This window comes from Pygocentrus nattereri, chromosome 12, assembly GCF_015220715.1.
Source record: "Pygocentrus nattereri isolate fPygNat1 chromosome 12, fPygNat1.pri, whole genome shotgun sequence".
Lineage (NCBI taxonomy): Eukaryota > Metazoa > Chordata > Actinopteri > Characiformes > Serrasalmidae > Pygocentrus > Pygocentrus nattereri.
In genome coordinates this window covers 28,182,514-28,201,804 of record NC_051222.1, presented here as the reverse complement: position 1 = coordinate 28,201,804, position 19,291 = coordinate 28,182,514, and the positions used below count along the sequence as shown (strand labels likewise).

The 19,291-nt window shown below is 40.8% G+C and overlaps 1 protein-coding gene across 1 annotated transcript; it reads right to left on the bottom strand.

Annotated features, from left to right (window-relative positions):
• Window positions 1-953: 953 nt before the first annotated feature.
• Window positions 954-12,716, bottom strand: LOC108441196 (stonustoxin subunit beta-like). Its single transcript, XM_017720592.1, has 7 exons — window positions 12,626-12,716; window positions 10,520-12,246; window positions 9,730-9,849; window positions 4,671-4,759; window positions 1,326-1,527; window positions 1,120-1,233; window positions 954-998 (listed from the first exon to the last, which is right to left on the bottom strand). The coding sequence occupies exons 1-7, from the start codon at window positions 12,714-12,716 to the stop codon at window positions 954-956; spliced, it is 2,388 nt and encodes a 795-aa protein (XP_017576081.1).
• Between the last annotated feature and the right edge of the window lie 6,575 nt (window positions 12,717-19,291).

The following is a 19,291-nucleotide window of genomic DNA, read 5'->3' as shown; positions in this document are numbered from 1 at the left end:
ATAAATGACGACGTATTCTTCTGACAGCAGTGATATCCTTGGCTTTAAGAGAAGTGAAGTAAGAGTCATTCTATATTGTAAGCATAAAGCATGGGTGAATACCCTGTCCCTGAATTTGAGTCATTGAGTCATTTTTAATTGGAGAAAGTAAAAAACATTCACATTATGAACATTTGAAAGGAGATGCACAAGTTTTTCAAATTCTACAGAAGCAACTGCCTCAGTTTCGCTGACAGAAGTTGTTTATTGTGTGATGTGCAATCTTTCATCAAATTAGGAAAACTTTGTTTACCTTTAACTCTTAGCTTGATAAACCATCAACCAGCAGACACCCAAAGCACTGGATTATTATCTGAAACCTCATTACCTACACCGATCAGGAATGACATTATGACCACCTCTTTATTTCTACACTCGTTGACCATTTTATCAGCTCTACAATTACAGTTCTACAATTACAGACTAGTCCATCTTTTCTCTGCATATATTGTTAGCCCCCTTTTACCCTGTTCTTCAGTGGTCAGGACCCCCATGGACCCTCACAGAGCAGGTACTATTTAGGTGGTGGATCATTTTCAGCACTGCAGTAACACTGATGTGGTGGTGGTGTGTTAGTTTGTGTTGCACTGGTCTGAGTGGATCAGGCACAACAGTGCTGCTGGTGTGTTTTAAACACCTCAGGGCCACTGCTGGTCTGAGAATAATCCACCAACCAAAATATCCAGCCAACAGCGTCCTGTAAAAAGTATCGGAGAAACAGATGGACTACAGTCTGTTACTGTAAAACTACAAAGTGCACCTATATGGTAAGTGGAGCTGATAAATTGGACAATGAGAATAGAAACAAGGAGGTGGTCATAATGTTATGCAGAACAGGGAATACTACAAGATCATCATTTTGATACTTGAGTATAACAAAGAAAAAACAAACTTAATGGAGATTATTAGTATCCTCAAATATGGGCAGGCATGGTGACCTTTATATTAACATTGTCCACCTGGTGGAAAGAAAAAATACTTTTAAAATTGATACATATACACGATTTTCAATGGATGATGTAATAAATATGCTTCTATCCAAAACTATTGCCAAAATGCACATGAACAAAAACTACTTACTTCAATGAGGCCAAAGTTGGTCATGAAAATGTCTCCATGGATATTAAGTGCAGACACGCTCTCCACTGGCATACGGTGCCAGTACATACAGAAGACGTACCCATTCACAATTACCTGAAGGAAATGAAGCAAAACTGTTTGTGTAGCAATTTACTTATTTTCCTTAAGTTGTTAATTCACTTGCTTTACTTCTTCAAGCTCTGTACCTCATAGCCTTCTGGTTTAACAACCATGAACAAATCAAAGGCTCCTCCTTTCACAAATGGGCCCCCTGAGGTCTCTTCTTGATTCTGCCACTGCCCGTTTCTGAAGGTGTTACGCACAACAGAGGGTGTCCCAACACGGGGGTTGAAGTGGAATGCAATGTCATCTCTGTCCGTTTGCCCAGTCTTCAGATTTATTGTGAAGCTGCAAGCAACACAAAAAAGTAATATGTGAACTTAAATTATATTTTGAAATTCCTGTAAATGGCTATTCCAGATTGTACATTTCAAAATATATATTTTCTATTTAATGTAGGGTTAGTTTAATATACACCGATGAACCAAAAAATAGCAAACACTTACAGATGTGCAACCATCTAAGCATTGGCCCTGTCATCAGGACTTCAATTCCTGGTGATGCTACAGCCATCTGTGGCCAGCAGTCCAAGAGAGCACAATTGGCCTCGCTCTCTGGGTGGGTAGGATAGCCTACCACATCACTCAACAAGATGCTTGTCAGCATGGGTGTCTGTTAGCTAACGTAACAGAACTGGCAGTTGGCGCTTTCTTCTGAGCGCGTTCAGCTGTTCAATGACGTTGTGTGAGCGTTTGAGAAGATGCAATGGTGCTTTACAGGTCTCGGAGGAAACTTGTCCTAGCCTTCACCCTCTTAGTTTTGGGGGAGTCCTAACTAGCAGGTGGAATTGGAGATGATTAAATCGGGGAGAAAATTGTGAAAAAAAAAAAAACTGATTGTGTTTATGAGGGGGATGTGTCACAACAAATCAGTGCATCACACCCTGCTGTGTATGGTGTTGCTGCAGACCAGTCAGAGGGCCTATGCCAACCCCTGTCCACCATCTAAAGCACCAACAATGGGGCACAGATGTTGGAACTGGAACGTGGAGCAATTGAAGAACATCACTTAGTACAATATGTCCTGTTTTCTTTTGTATCAAGCAGATAGCTGGGTACATGTGTGGCATTCACCTAGGGAAGTGATGCTGCCAGGAAGTGTGATACTCTGGGCAGTGGTCTGCTGGGAAACCCTGGATCTGGGCACTGATATAGACATAAATTTGACACGTGCCACCTTCTTAAACATTGTGGCAGGCCTTGTACACTCCTTCATGGCAATAACGTTCCATGTCTCCGTACCTCCAAAGTTCTTGTAGAGTTCTTGCCTCAGCTGGTCAGAACTGGTTTGGCAACAGGTAGAGGACTAACAGCATATTAAGCAATGTATGTATATGTGTGTATATATATATATATATATATATATATATATATATATATATATATATATATATATATATATATATATATATATATATAGCACTGCTGTCAGAACAAAACCTTGAATCTCCAAAATGGTGTATATTTTTGTATGTATATACACTGCTCAAAAAAATAAAGGGGACACTCAAATAACACATACTAGATCTGAATGAATGAAATATTCTCATTGAATACTTTGTTCTGTACAAAGTTGAATGTGCTGACAACAAAATCACACAAAAATCATGAGTGATCTCCTCCCAGACCTGGACTAAAGCATCCGCCAACTCCTGGACAGTCTGTGGTGCAACGTGGCGTTGGTGGATGGAGAGAGACATGATGTCCCAGATGTGCTCAATCGGATTCAGGTCTGGGGAACGGGCGGGCCAGTCCATAGCTTCAATGCCTTCATCTTGCAGGAACTGCTGACACACTCCAGCCACATGAGATCTAGCATTGTCCTGCATTAGGAGGAACCCAGGGCCAACCGCACCAGCATATGGTCTCACAAGGGGTCTGAGGATCTCATCTCGGTACCTAATGGCAGAAGGGCTACTTCTGGCGAGCACATGGAGGGCTGTGCGGCCTTCCAAAGAAATGCCACCCCACACCATTACTGACCCACTGCCAAACTGGTCATGCTGAAGGATGTTGCAGGCAGCAGATCGCTCTCCATGGCATCTCCAGACTCTGTCACGTCTGTCACACGTGCTCAGTGTGAACCGGCTTTCATCTGTGAAGAGCCAGTGGCGAATTTGCCAATCCTGGTGTTCTCTGGCAAATGCCAAGCATCCTGCATGGTGTTGGGCTGTGTTCTTGTTTTTCATCCACACATTTTCGTCCACACTACTGCTGCTCACTGGATATTTCTCTTTTTCAGACCATTCTCTGTAAATCCTACAGACAGTTGTGCGTGAAAATCCCAGTAGATCAGCAGTTTCTGAAATACTCAGACCAGCCCGTTTGGCACCAACAGCAACGACACGTTCAGAGTCACTTAAATCACCTTTCTTCCCCATTCTGATGTTCGATCTGCACTTCAGCAAGTTGTCTTGACCACCTCTACATGCCTAAATGCATTGAGTTGCGGACATGTGATTTTCTGATTAGCTATTTGTGTTAACAAGCAACTGAAGTGGCCAGTGAGTTTGTACATATGTATATATACACGTTTATTGTGCCAGTATTGGAGCAGAAAGGGTACTGAAAATCACAACTTAAGTACAAGTACTAATAAAGAAAATTGCTCAAGTAACAATAAATAAGTAGTTGATTGGAAAACTGCTTGAGTATTCAAGTTACATTTTTGTATATCTACAATCACAATCTGAAAATGTTTGAGTTGAGTTGGATAAATCAGTGGAGATAATCTGTATAGACAAAACTAAAGCATGATATGTGAGAGAAAAAAAGTTCAACTACATGTTCTTCATGGTTAGATGATTATATAAGACTTGCTAGTTTATCTGTTTCCAAAAAAAGTAATTTAGAAGCTCTGAAAGGCTGTGCATGATTTGTCCTTGTTTAATTAAGTCAGCTTTATAAAAAAAGATTTAATTGAGTCAAAATTAAAAGTAGATTAGTCAATACTACATTTTCTGTGACTGGCAGCTGCTCCATCAGCTGAAGTTGAGTTGTGTAAGCAGAGATCGCGGCACATTTTGTGATAACACTGTTATCTTTAGTTCGTTTTAAAATTAATATAGGTGACCATTTGGATAAAGTCTATTCCTTGTGTATGCTGGTAGATTTCTCCTCTTTCATCGTCCACTAAACTAGAGGTCTGTGCACTGTTGTTGTAGCTCAGAGTTGCTGTGTTTTCATTGGTGGATCTTTCCAATTCAACTGGGCTTTCTTCTAATTGGTTCATAAGCTGATAAGCTCATAATATATTTTTACTCTATTATTAAACATTAAAATAACAAGGTAAAAGTGTTTCCTTATCGATTAAGTGAGAGTAGAAGTACTGTGATTAAATTTTACCATTACATGGAAAAATGTACTCAACTACAGTAACAAGAGTAAATGTAATTTAATACTTTCCACCTGTGGCCAGTATCATGAACGTACCTATCAGAATCTGAAGGAACAACACCTTGGAAGAACAAAGCCAGTCCTACTTTCAGCCCTCCACTGAGTGGTCCCACATAGGGTAAGGCCTGTAGTGATCATAAGCATTGTACATGTAGGCAATGAACAACTGCAAATCCTTACATTTAAACAAAACATTAATTGTTCTGATTCTTAGCATAATTAATACAAAATGAAACTTGTTTGTTTATTATAAAACCTTAATTAACATTTTTTTGCCCTTTAAACCATTTTCAAGTGCCATGTTACTTACAGGGTAGCAGACTGGATATGGCACTCCCGACTGGATCTGGGAAAACTTCAAACGTGAGACTCCTGGGCTTTGTTCCTTACCAAAAGTGGATGTGCTCCAGTTCTGAGCAAAGAGAAGACAAAGAATGGTAATGAAGGAAACATGCATTTCCCCCAAAAAATGTCCTGGCTGCTCTGGATTACAAGGACATTTGGAAGTTAAAATGTACTTCTTGAATTCTTTGGTTGTCCACTGGTACCTGCTGTGCTTTGTAGCATATAATGTTATTGTAATTATATTTATTTTATTATTCTAAATGTGTTACTTTACAGAAAAATATAATCCAATACAACATAATACATTAGCCACAAGATGCTCCAAGTTGCTGTGTTTTTATTACTGGTGAGGGGTGTTCTTCATAATCAGGAGGCTTATTTCCAGCAACATAAAACATGACACAATGCACAAATTCTCATTAAATAATATATTATAATTAACTTCCAGTCAATTCATTATAGTATAGTGCAGATACTTTTCCATTTTTAGTTTTAAACTAACAAAATGATCATATCAGATGTAGATTACAAAACCTTTGCCTTACAAGTAGTTTTTGCTCAACAAATTACGACTATAACAATAATGTAAATTTCTACTGGCACCTAGCCCTAGTGGAATGTGCTGTGTCTGCAACAATAACACTACTTAATGCAGATCTACCAATAATACGAACACCTGAAGTGCATGTAATTTAAGTAAAATATTCTTTGTTTTATATTTTACAGTTTTACAGCAAGTCATTCAGTAAATACTTCAACTCAAGGTCCAATACTGAATATTAACAGAGAAATCTTTAGATATCTATCTATATAAAATATCTTTTAGTCTGTTTAAATGTTTAGTCTGCTATCTTTTCACCTATTTTTTGAGAAAAATGTTGTCAGCTTATCTCGCCTCAGTATAAACAAAAGTGGCTTTTTGCTACATTTATATGATTGGTGGTCAATGTCAGCAGAAACAGTCCATTCACAGCAGCGTTGCACAGCCAATCAGATTTTATCCATTTATCATGGAGTAAATGACTTACTGCTACATAACCAATGGTGTTCATGAAGACATCTCCTTTGATGTGAAGCGTGGTCACTTTCTCAACTGGCATTCGGTGCTTGAAGAAGCAATTCCTCTGGCCATTTACATATGCCTGGAAAGAAAATAGAATAGTCTTTTTTGATGATCATAACTTGTTTTGTTTATTTGCATTACTTATTTTATTTTTTTTTTACCACATACTCAATTAATGCCCATACCTCATAGCCATCTGCTTTGACAACAATGAAGATATCAAAAGCTGATCCCCTCACGAAAGGACACCATTGAGTCTCTTCTGGACCCTCCCACTTTCCGTTCCTGAAGCTGTCACGAACCATTGACTTGTTGACACGGGGGTTGAAGTGAAAAGCAATGTCATCGCCGTCTTTCGTTCCTAGCTTATGATTTATGAAAAACCTGTATGGAATGAAAAAAAAGCTCCTAAAAAAAGCTCCTTTCAAAGAAGAGTAGTTTTTTATATATATATATATATATATATATATATATATATATATACATAAAAAACATATCAAAGTATTTCATGTTATAAATATTAGAAATTCATACTCATTGGCATCTGGATTAACAACCCCTTGGAAGTACAGAGCCATTCCTGGTCTCAGCCCTCCAGGAATTGGGCCCACAAAAGGATTGCACTGTAAAGAAATGGTTCATTAGTTCAACTTAGCAAATGAACAATACAGATACAAAACAGTTTAACTAGTTTTATTCAACTCAAATAAATACTTTGAATGAAACAATGCATATCAAATGTTTAGTTTAGATGGGCAAAATCAATATCTCACATTAATTCAAACCAAAAAAAAAGTGCTGATTTAATGTAAATGCGTGATTTAAAGAATTACATAGAGATATGGCATGAAGCTGTTACAAGGTCATAGCTCTTTGCCAAATATTCCTAAATAAAATCAAGGTCAATGTAGAGATGAGTTAGGCCAAAAAGCTGTGAAAGTATCCATTTGGATACCTAAGGCTGCTAAATATGTTATAATAAATCCTCTGTAAAAGTTTGTACTGAACATATCAACACATTTACTGTATAGTGATAGTTTACTAGCAAGACATGTAACTATAAAAACAGCCACAGTATAAATGCATATAATTAAATGACTGAGCTCCACAGTTTTTAGCAGTGTATTTAAAGCTATATAGAGCAGTAGAATCATATTCTTTAGAGGGATTAAGCACCACTAAACACCTTTGGGATGAGATGGAATGATCTAGAACTAAGCTTTGCCACTGAGGTGGAGGGCTCTATGAAACCTGCATGAAGGTAAATGCCTCCTGAATATACTTCTCCATGGCCTTCTTCAGGCCTCACAAGAAGAACAAAGAGAATGCTCTTCACTGACTACAGCTCATCATCATCAACATCAGCCTTTTCCATTCATGGGCATTACATGCACAGTGTTCTCTTCATAATGCTTCCACTGGTCTAACACCCTTTTGGTTTGTTTTAGTTGTAGTTGCCCCATCATTATAAAATCTCACGTGGCTTTCATATTTCCCTCCTCAGACCAGTGATCCCTGCTTCACTGGATAATGGCTGAGGCATTGTAAGATAACCATTGTAATAGCATTTTATGGTCATTTCCTTCATAACACACATAAAAATCGCTAGTAATACGTTGATGTCTCAGTCACTACTTAGCGAAATTTCCCGTTCTACCTTAAATGGTGCAGCAGTTATGTTCTGGTACCTGAGGTTGCTGCACCGTTTATGATGGAATGGGAAAATTCAATCATGAAGCTGGTGATTAGAAAGATAAGTTCAGCTTCATATCACCGAAGAATTCTTGGTGGCGATAATAAATAATTGCCCCCCCGCCTCTTTGAAGGCGTATGATGCCCTAAATGTATTGAAGCAGTGAGGAGCTGAACTTTCCCCTCCTCTGCTGTCACTGCAGACTCGCAGGGCTGCCTACAGAGCAGCGCTAGTAGCTGTAAATGAAGTAATGAAGTTCTTTGTTTTGTTTTTTATTCCGTGACTTGTTTGATTGATTGATGGATTGTGTAAAACTGAAGTTGTGAATTAATCGCATATAAATGTGAATAAATGGCAAATGTCAGTGTATTATACCATCATTGCTATAGTCTGGAAACAAAGCAGGAAAACATCCTGATTATTTTTTCAAGCTTTCTAAAATATGATTCACCTGTCCTGTCCTGTGACACACAAATGAGATCACCACAGCTGGAGGCGGCATATTGGAAATGGCTGGAAAACCTTGTCTCGTCTGTTTACGTAAAAGTCACTGACGACACCCGATGATGTATCTGGTTCTTGAAGGGTTTTCCCATTTCATAGGAGGATTTCAACCACTACCCCTTGTAACTCAGTTTCAAGGGGCAGGGTTACACTCGAACATGAGGGGTAGGGATAAAAATAAGAAATGGGATTGGGTCTTGTACACTTTTACAGAGACTCTCACTCCTTGTGAGGTACTGTCACTCCTTGTGTCAGTTCTGAGCTATTTTCCCATGTATCCATTATTTTTTGGACTTGATGTGGATTTGCTCTTTTGTTCTGTGCTGCTCCAGTTTATCTCCAATTGCTGTTGATATTTTTGTATATGTCATTAAACTCTGCATCTGTAGTACAAATCTGAGTGTTACTTGTACAAATACCTATTCTCTCCTTGGTAGCGAGGGTTGCTGGACCCTATCCCAGCACACAGAAGGCAGGAAACACCCTGGACAGGTCACCAGTCCCTCACAGAAATGCCATAATTTGTTTTTGCTTTATTAAAGTAAGCTAAAAGTCCTTTTTTACAAGATGTGTCCTTCTCAACCAAATGTACATAAGGAAGCTAATACAATGCATTGTCAAAGTGAATTGATGTGTAGGTTTCTGTTTATTTGATGCTTACAGGTGTTGACAGGGCCAAAATGGCAGCATCGTTGACGTGCCTTGCTGAACCCGTCTATGTATGTATGGGGTGTCCAGTCTTATCTGCAAAAGCCCAGTGTGGCTGCATGTTTTATACCAACCATGCTGGTTGGATAGTGTAGTGGTTAACACCTCTGCCTTCTATGCTGTAGACTGGGGTTCAATCCCCCACCAGGGCAGCACCCTACACTATACCAATAAGAGTCCTTGGGCAAGACTCTTAACACTACCTTGGCCTACCTATGTAAAAAACTGATCAAATTGTAAGTCACTCTGGATAAGAGTGTCTGTCAAATGCTGTAAATGTAAACCATGTATGTGCTCAGCTAATCAGATGTCTTAGAGACTGAAAGCAATTGATTAAACAAGCGCAAAAAGATTTTCTCCTGCTTTTTTGGAATAAAAATCTGCAGCCACATCGGCCCTTTGTGGATAGCATTGGACACGCCTGATGAATGTTTACCTATGGCTGCAACCTCTTCCTTGTTTTTTATGATGCTCAGTGGCTAGAAGACTTCCCTGGTCTGATTAATGAAAACATGGTTTCCAGAAATCTTTTAAAGCCAGTTAACTCTTAAATAATAATAAATAATGGTTTGAAATGTACTCCTCTGCATGCTTTTACATTTTCCTTTGGGCTGCAGAAGTTTTCAGAAGTTAAAACAAGTGTTTCAGATGCCACCAGGCAGCCTCAGCTAACATGTTTGACATAGTAACTAAAGTAGGTGGTTTAGAATTTTGCAAATGGTCAGATTATGTTCACTGAAGTTACTACACCCTTGATCCACACTTTAATTGAAACTACTCACAATATCGCTGAGCTGATTCGAAACTTCTGACATGATTGTCGACAGACTCCACCGTGAGACGCCCAAGTTGGTCATTATTTTCTTCCTTAGTTCATTAATGAGGGAGGAAGAGGTCCAGTTCTGTGTGGAATGCAAACATATGATAGGATATTATAGATTTTTCAGTGACTTGAGCATTATTTGATAACTGCCATGAGATGAATTTGAAAAATTCCCTTGATTTGATTTCTTTCGGTTTGTGAAGAAGAATAATTCCAGGTTTCTCACTTAGGGCCTACAAACCACCAGAGACACCACAAGTACACCTACATTGTTTTTGTTGTTTCTGGACAAATTTAGAAAGTAAAAAAGTATCCTTAACTCTAGCTGTGCACAGCTATTATGTTAACTACACTCCAAGACATCTGTGAAGGCATCATTAATGCTGATTGATATATACAGGTTTTGGCACCACATGCTGTCATCCAGATGAGGTTTTTTTTTTATTTCAGGGAAGCCCTTGCTTATTTCAGCAAGACAGCGTAAAACTGAGGTCTACATATATTACAACTGCATGGCTCCATAGGAAGTGCATTTGTAATAACATTTTTCTGTTTCAAAATGTGATGTGTTTTCTTCATGCTGTTCTGAATTAAATATAGGATTTATGTGATTTTCATATCAATTTTAACTAATTTTGCTCAGTTTTTACCAAAGCCTAAAGGCTAAAATTACAGATCATGTGAAAAACAAAAAATAGAAAAGTAAGAAATTCTCCACTGACCCACAACTTGCCCACTGGAACGGTAACCTTCCCTTGGAGGGAGAACTGGACAGATTCACTGACTTCACTCACTCCCACATCACTGACTGCTCTGTACCGGACCCAGCATTGGTTGGCCAGCTGCAGTCCAGTTAATGTGAAGGTTTCCTTTGTATCTGGAGTGTCTATGGTCTCCCAAGTGCCACCACTAGTTCCTGAAGCATCGGGCTGTGTTACTCCGTATTCCACTCTGTACCGCGTTGTCACTCCAGTTGGGGACTTCTGAAGTTTCAGAATCACATTCCTATTCTGAATGTCCACACTGGGAGCAGGAGGCTTGGACACTGGTTGAAAGCGGTCATCCACTTTCTCTTGTTTATACAGGCGGATGGAGATGCCAGGATTGGAGGGGTCTGAGATTGATGAAATGACAAACCTGGTTGTCTTCTTATCCTTATTGGCATTAAAAAAACTTTTGAAGAGGCAAAGGTTCTCTTTCATCTTCTTAGATATTTCAGGATTGCTGAACCAAGGCTGGATGTCTTGGTCACTTGATTTCTGAACTGTTGATTGCTTCTCAAAAGGATCTGCTCTTAGGAACTCTGTTACGGTTTGCAGATATTTATCTTCATACTTCAAAGAAGTGAAGGAGAAGCATATGACTGTGTCCACCGTGGGATTGAAGAGGATGCTGTTGAACTGGGCTGAGGATGTGATTACCGGGACTTCATTCAGTTCCCTGGTGTAGGAACTCAGCACATCTACTTCACCATTAACATTCTCTAACCACTGCTTTAGCTTGCTAGCCCTAAAGGGGGAGTTGGCATGGGTAGTCAGAATGTCAGCCAGTGAACTGTCTTGTGCCTGCCCACCCCGAATAGCAGGAAGGACAGTGGCCAGAGCTTTTTGTAACAACACTTTGTAGATGCCAAATGATTCCTGAAATGTTTTCAGCCTTTCTCTCACATCCTGGAAATCACTTATTGTTGTGTTCTGACCCAGATCACTGCATCTCCTCTCTGCATCTCCCAGCTCCTCCAACAAGACTTCAACTTTAGCTACAAGTGTTTCTCCAATTTCTCTCTCCAGCTTAGCTGCTTTACTGTCGAAACGTGCCAGGGGATGGAGCCAAACCCTCACAGGCACAGCATCGTTCTCCCTCTGCCTCAGCAAAGATGGCAGCTTCTTGTAAAGCTGCAAGGCTTCCATGTATGTAGTGGGGTTCTCCTGGAGCTCATAGTCACCATAAAATGTACAGCTGATATTATCAGCCATTTTTTTCTCATTCTCATTCATCTTCAGAGCTCCTTCCCCCTCTATGGAAAATAAAGGGATCTTCTTAACCATTACCCTTAGATTTCCCTCAACCTCTTGTTTGTCCTCTTTCTCTGACACTGCTTTGTCAAACACCATAAAGGCCTGACCTCCATAAAGTACAGCTGTAACAACATGAGTGGCGGTCTTCTGCTCAAACACCTGAGGGTAGGAGATTTTGCCCAGCTGGGTCATAGTAAGTTGCTCAAATCTTGTTGTCTGGCTATACTGCATAGTAACTCTAGACTGACGGTCTGAGGACTTCTTGTCACTCAAGTATCTGGCTGAGCCTCCAACCTCCACTAAACCACCCAGAAAGCTGGCTTTGAGGGAGGCGCTGACATCAAGGACGCTGGTCTTATCCCGGAGTGAGTCAGAAGCAACAAATTTCAGATCAGTCTTGGGCTGTCGATGCACATCCAAATCCTTGGACAAAGACTGTTTATCCCATAGAGTAACACCTGAAATGAGTGAGAGTCTAAAGTTTATTCTTTGATCACTGGTCACTTTATTATATGCTTGCCCCTGTTAGTTCACTATAGGAGTATTGTAATCACACTGCGCACTCAAACATCTTTAGAAAAAAAAAAACAACTAAAATGCTTTGTTGTTTGCTTTGTTTTTCACGACTTGATAAGGGCCAATGTCTCACACTAAATTCTGCGCCACATCATTTTGTAAGTTATGTGTACTAGCAATTAGCACATGAGGCAATAAGTAAATAACTAAGTTGTGGCCTCTAAGTATTGTGATAGACAAATACATATGAATGGTCAGATATGTTCCCTTGAGTTTGCTTGAAGTAAACAATACTTCATGTAGTATACAACACTATATTACCTGGAATGAAAGAATCTCTGCGGCAGTCGTACAGCATGCCAGGATACAGGGCCCTTCCCAGGGCTGCCATTTCAATCGTTTTAGGCTCCATGACTGTCAAGATGAATAAACAAAGCAATAAATAAAGGAATATTTGGACAGTTCTATTGAATTAGTTCAAACTACGGTCCCACAGACAAACAAAGGATTACAAATTAAGTACTTAGACCATAGATATTTACAAGGATTATGATTTATTTAAACCCAAGGCATTAATTGAGAGTATTATTGTTTTGTATAGGAAAGCAGCTGTCCCGTATCCTAACCCTTACATTTCAACTGAAAAATATAATCCTTTCTTTTTTTTGCAGTTTTTGTTTGTAAAGAAAAAAATGTAATTTCTTTTAAAGTTAAGTTGAACTATTTTGTTATGAGTTTAATTTTTAAATAAAATGCTTTATTCGAAAATCGCTATTGCACATTTTCATGTCACTACCAGAACTGTTTTAGTCCAAATGTGGAGCCTTATTTTAGCTACATCCCTGCATTTTAGAGCTGGAAGTGAGACTGCATCCGTCATGGCCACATAGTCAGCAGTGAAAACCCTTTGTTTTGAAGTACATTTATCCAAAAGTCAGAAAGTTAGTGTGGAACATTAAGAAAGGTCACTTTGTTTTTTATAAAATATATGATTTTATGTATGTAAAATTGTTAAAAGCTGTGTTTGCTAGTTATGTATTGAGCCAAAGAGTTAGACTAAAGTCAAAGAATGATCCATATAAAGGGATAAATAAAATAAAAAAGGAATCGGTATATGGATGCAGTTAAGAAATCAGCCATTAGGGGTGTACTTTGTGTACTTCTGGTGCCAGTCCCAAGCCCGGATATGGTGAGGGTTGCATCAGGAAGGGCATCCGGCATAAAATTTATGCCAAAACTATCATTCGGATCACAAATACGATTGCCATAATTGGACTACTGTAGGTCGAAGACCATCAAAGAGGAGAGGAGGAAGGCAGGTTAGAAGGCAGCAAGAGAGAAGGAAAGGCAGGAGTGTGGAGGTTAGAGTAGGGACTCTGAACATGGACAATGACTGGTAAAGGCAGAGAACTTGCAGACATGATGGAGAGAAGGAAGGTAGATATTCTGTGTGTCCAGGAGACCAGATGGAAAGGAAGCAAGGCCAGGAACATTGGAGGTGGATTCAACCGGTTCTATCATGGTGTAGAGAGGAAGAGAAATGGAGTAGGGATAATCCTAAAGGAACAGCTTGTGAAAAGTGTTCTGGAGGTAAAGAGAGTGTCAGACGGGATCATGAACCTGAAGTTGGAAGTTGATGGTGTAATTTTGAATGCGGTCAGTTCATATGCACCACAGGCTGGTTGTCAGTTAGAGGAGAAAGAGGAATTTTGGAGTAAGATGGATTGAAGTGGTAGATGGTGTCCCTAGAGAGGAAAGATTGGTGATTGGTGCAGACTTCAATGGACATGTTGGTGAAGGGAACAGAGGGGATGAAGAAGTGCTGGGTATGTATGGTGTGAAAGACAGAAATGCGGAAGGTCAGATGGTTGTATATTTTGCGAAGAGAATAGAAATGGCTGTGGTGAACATGTATTTTCAGAAGAGGGAAGAACACAGGGTGACATACAAGAGTGGAGGGAGGTGCACACAGGTGGATTATATCCTTAGCAGGAGACTGGAGATTGTAAAGTGGTGCCAGGGGAAAGTGTAGCAAGGCAGCATAGGGTGGTTGTCTGTAGAATGAGATTAGAAACAGAGAAGAGGAAGAGAGTGAAGACAGAGCCAAAGATTAGATGGTGGATCCTGAAGGACGAGAATGGTTGCAGGCAGTTCAGGGAAAATTTGTAACAGGCCCTTGGGGGCAGTGAGGAGGACTGGGAAACTACAGCTGAGGTGGTGAGAGAAACTGGCAAAAATGTGTTGGGTGTTTCGTCCTGTCTGAGGAAAGAAGACAAGGTAAGTTGGTGGTGGAATGAGGAAGTCCAGGAGAGTATTAAGAAGAACAAGTAAAGAAAAGGAGTAAAGGACTTTTATCATTTGGCTAAACAGAGAGATAGAGCTGGAAAGGATGTACATCAGGTTAGGCTGATAAAGGACAGAGAGGGAAATGTACTAGTGAGTGAACAGAGAGTGTTGAGTAGATAGAAGGAGTACTTTGAAGAACTAATGAATGAGGAAAACGAGAGAGAGAGGAGGACAACGGGGGGAGAGATAGTGGATCAGGAAGTGCAGAGAATTAGTAAGGTGGAAGTGAGGGCAGCTTTAAAAAGGATGAAGAATGGAAAGGCAGTTGGTCCAGATGACATGTGGAGGTATGGAGATGTTTAGGAGAGAAGGCAGTGGACTTTTTAACAAAATCCTGGAGAGTGAGAGGATGCCTGATGAGTGGAGAAGCAGTGTACTGGTACCCATTTTTAAGAACAAGGGTGATGTGCAGAGCTGCAGTGACTACAGAGGTATAAAGTTGATGAGCCACACCATGAAGGTATGGGAAATACCTTGTTGAAGCAAGGCTAAGGCAAGAGGTTCAGATCAGTGAGCAGCAGATTGGTTTCATGCCCAGAAAGAGTACCACAGATGCAATTTTTGTGTTGAGAGTGTTGGTAGAGAAGTACAGAGAAGGTCAGAAGGAGCTACATTGTGTCTTTGTGGATCTAGAGAAGGCATATGATAGGGTGCCAAGAGAGGAACTGTGGTACTGTATGAGGAAGTCAGGTGTAGCTGAAAAGTATGTTAGGGTGGTGCAGGACATGTATGAGGATAGTGAGACAGTGGTGAGGTGTGCAGTTGGAGTGACAAATGGTTTCAAGGTGAAGATAGCGTTACATCAGGGATAAGCTTTGAGCCCCTTCTTGTTTGCAATGGTGATGGAAAGGTTGACAGATAAGGTCAGGCAGGAGGCTCCATGGACCATGATGTTTGCACATGACATTGTAATCTGTGGTGAGAGTAGAGAGCAGGTGGAAGAGAATCTGGAGAGGTGGAGGTTTGCACTGGAGAGGAGAGGAATGAAGGTCAATAGAGACAAGACGGAATACATGTGTGTGAATGAGAGGGAAGCAGGTGGAAAGGTGAAGATGCAAGGAGTAGAGGTCCTAAAGGTGGATGACTTCAAATATCTTGGGTCAACCATCCAGAGCAATGGACAGTGTAGAAAAGAGGTGAAGAAGAGGGTGCAGGCAGGATGGAGTGGGTGGAGACGGGTGTCAGGGCTGATGTGTGACAGAAGGACAGCAGCAAGAGTGAAAGGGAAAGTTTACAAGACAGTAGTGCATCCTGCTATGATGTATGGTTTGGAGACTGTGGCTCTGTCTAAAAGACAGGAGGCTGAGCTGGAGGTGGCGGAGATTAAGATGCTGAGATTTTCGTTGGGAGTGACAAGGATGGACAAGATTACAAATGAGCAGATCAGAGGGACAGTGAAGGTGGAGCAGTTTGGAGATAAAGCCAGAGAGGCCAGGTTGAGATGGTTTGGACATGGAGGAGGAATAGTGGATATATTGGTCAAAGAAAGGTGGAGATGGAGCTGCTGGGTAGAAGGAGAAGAGGTAGACCTCAGAGAAGGTTTATGGATGTATTGAAGGTGGACATGGAGACAGTTGGTGTAAAAGTAGAGGAGGCAGTGGATAGGGCAAGATGGAGGCAGATGATCCGCTGTGGCGACCCCTAAAGGGAGCAGCCGAAAGAAGAAGAAGAAGAAATGGATGCAGTTAAGATTAATATGACAATCCTTTGGTTAGACAATTCCTCCAAAACATGGTTAAATGACAATGAAAGACAGATAAATTGAGTCAAATTGAGTCAAATTTGAGTCATATTGCCTATGTTGTGGGTGCAGAAGATTATATGCTGTTCACACACCAACACAACAAACGTAGAAGCCTGTGATGTCTTGAGTAGAACAGTGGTAATGGATATATACATATATATATATATATATATATATATATATATATATATATATATATATATATATATACTGCTCAAAAAAATAAAGGGAACACTTAAACAACACAATATAACTCCAAGTAAATCAAACTTCTGTGAAATCAAACTGCCCACTTAGGAAGCAACACTGATTGACAATCAATTTCACATGCTGTTGTGCAAACGGAATAGACAACAGGTGGAAATTATTGCCAATTTGCAAGACACACTCAAAGGAGTGGTTCTGCAGGTGGGGACCACAGACCACTTCTCAGTACCTATGCTTTTTGGCTGATGTTTTGGTCACTTTTGAATGTTGGTGGTGCTTTCACACTCATGGTAGCATGAGACTCTCCAACCCACACAAGTGGCTCAGGTAGTGCAGCTCATCCAGGATGGCACATCAATGTGAGCTGTGGCAAGAAGGTTTGCTGTGTCTGTCAGCATAGTGTGCAGAGGCTGGAGGCGCTACCAGGAGACAGGCCAGTACACCAGGAGACGTGGAGGAGGCCGTAGGAGGGCAATAACCCTGCAGCAGGACCGCTACGTCCACCTTTGTGCAAGGAGGAACAGGAGAAGCACTGCCAGAGCCCTGCAAAATGACCTTCAGCAGGCCACAAATGTGCATGTGTCTGCACAAGCGGTTAGAAACCGACTCCATGAGGATGGTATGAGGGCACAACGTCCACAGATGGGGGTTGTGCTCACAGGCCAACACCATGCAGGATGCTTGGCATTTGCCAGAGAACACCAGGATTGGCAAATTCGCCACTGGCGCCCTGTGCTCTTCATAGATGAAAGCAAGTTCACACTGAGCACGTGTGACAGATGTGACTGCCTGGAGATGCTGTGGAGAGCGATCTGCTGCCTGCAACATCCTTCAGCATGACAGGTTTGGCAGTGGGTCAGTAATGGTGTGGGGTGGCATTTCTTTGGAAGGCCGCACAGCCCTCCATGTGCTCGCCAGAGGTAGCCCTTCTGCCATTAGGTACCGAGATGAGATCCTCAGACCCCTTGTGAGACCATATGCTGGTGCGGTTGGCCCTGGGTTCCTCCTAATGCAGGACATTGCTAGACCTCATGTGGCTGGAGTGTGTCAGCAGTTCCTGCAAGATGAAGGCATTGAAGCTATGGACTGGCCCGCCCATTCCCCAGACCTGAATCCGATTGAGCACATCTGAGACATCATGTCTCGCTCCATCCACCAACATCATGTCTTGCTCCATCCACCAACACGTTGCACCACAGACTGTCGAGGAGTTGGTGGATGCTTTAGTCCAGATCTGGGAGGAGATCTCTCAGGAGACCATCCGTCACCTCATCAGGAGCATGCCCAGGCATTGTAGGGAGGTCATACAGGCACGTGGAGGCCACACACAATACTGAGCCTCATTTTGACTTGTTTTACGGACATTACATCAAAGTTGGATCAGCCTGTATTGTGTTTTTCCACTTTAATTTTGTGTGTCACTCCAAATCCTGGCCTCCATTGGTTAATAAATTTGATTTCCATTGATGATTTTTGGGTGATTTTGTTGTCAGCACATTCAACTTTGTACAGAACAAAGTATTCAATGAGAATATTTAATTCATTCAGATCTAGGATGTGTTATTTGACTGTTCCCTTTATTTTTTTGAGCAGTGTATGTATATAAACTCAGGGGTCGGCAACCAAAATGTTAAGAACAGCCATTTTATCCAGTAAAGAACAGCCACAATGTCAGCCCTGACGCTGTCAGTCTGCCTGCCTTGGACTCTGTTACCTCCATGGACTCCAATTCCCAGCATGCTCTGCCTATGGACTACAGTGACTCTGCTGAGCACGTGACGCTCCGGCTCGCCTTGCTTCTAATCAATGAGATTTTCAACACCTGTGAAGCCGTGTATTTAAGCCCTGTTGTTTCCTGTGTTTAGTGCTGAGTATTATCTAGCTTGTCTTACTCTGTTACGACGCGTTTTTCCTTGCGCTGATTCTTTGTTTATTCCGACCTTTGCCTGTACTTCGTTTTCTCCTTTTTGCCTTGCCCATTGATTGCCTTACCGTTGCCGTTTTGTTTGTATTTTCACTACCCTTTAGCCTAGCCCCTTTACCTTGTTTTTGCTCTCCTGTGTACAGACCTATCTTCAGTCTGACCACCCTCTGGTATGTCTATGTTGCTGCTGTTATTGTTGTTTCTGACCCTGCCTGTCCCTTACTATTCTCTTGTATTTTACCATTTTGGCTTTAAATATATCTCAGTGTGTGTTGATGTGCTAGTATAGACTAAGAAGTACACACACACACATGTGTATATAAATGTGTGTATGTATATATATATATATATATATATATATATATATATATATATATATATATATATATAGTGGGTTGCAAAAGTATTCATACCCCTTGAACTTTTCCATATTTTGTCACATTACAACCATAAACATAAATATATTTCACTGGAATTTAATGTGAAAGACCAACACAAAGTGGTATACAATTGTGAAGTGGAAAGAAAATCATACATGAATCAAAACATTTTTTACAAATAAAAAACTAATAAGTGCGACGTGCAAAAGTATTCAGCCCCCCTGAGTCAATACTTTGTGGAGCCACCTTTTGCTGCAATTACAGCTGCAAGTCTTTTAGGGTATGTCTCCACCAGCTTTGCACATCTAGTGACTGAAATTCTTGCCCATTCCTCCTTGCAAAACAGCTCAAGCTCAGTCAGATTGGATGGAGAGCGTTTGTGAACA

Bases quoted from the DNA above. Each gene is read 5' to 3' on its own strand.
- LOC108441196 (XM_017720592.1), bottom strand. From the start codon at position 12,716: ATGGAGCCTAAAACGATTGAAATGGCAGCCCTGGGAAGGGCCCTGTAT. The intron at 4,760-9,729 runs GTGAGTAGTTTC...TGATCACTACAG, and splicing joins CGAATCAGCTCAGCGATATT to GCCTTACCCTATGTGGGACC. The intron at 1,234-1,325 runs GTACAGAGCTTG...CATTTCCTTCAG, and splicing joins TTAAACCAGAAGGCTATGAG to GTAATTGTGAATGGGTACGT.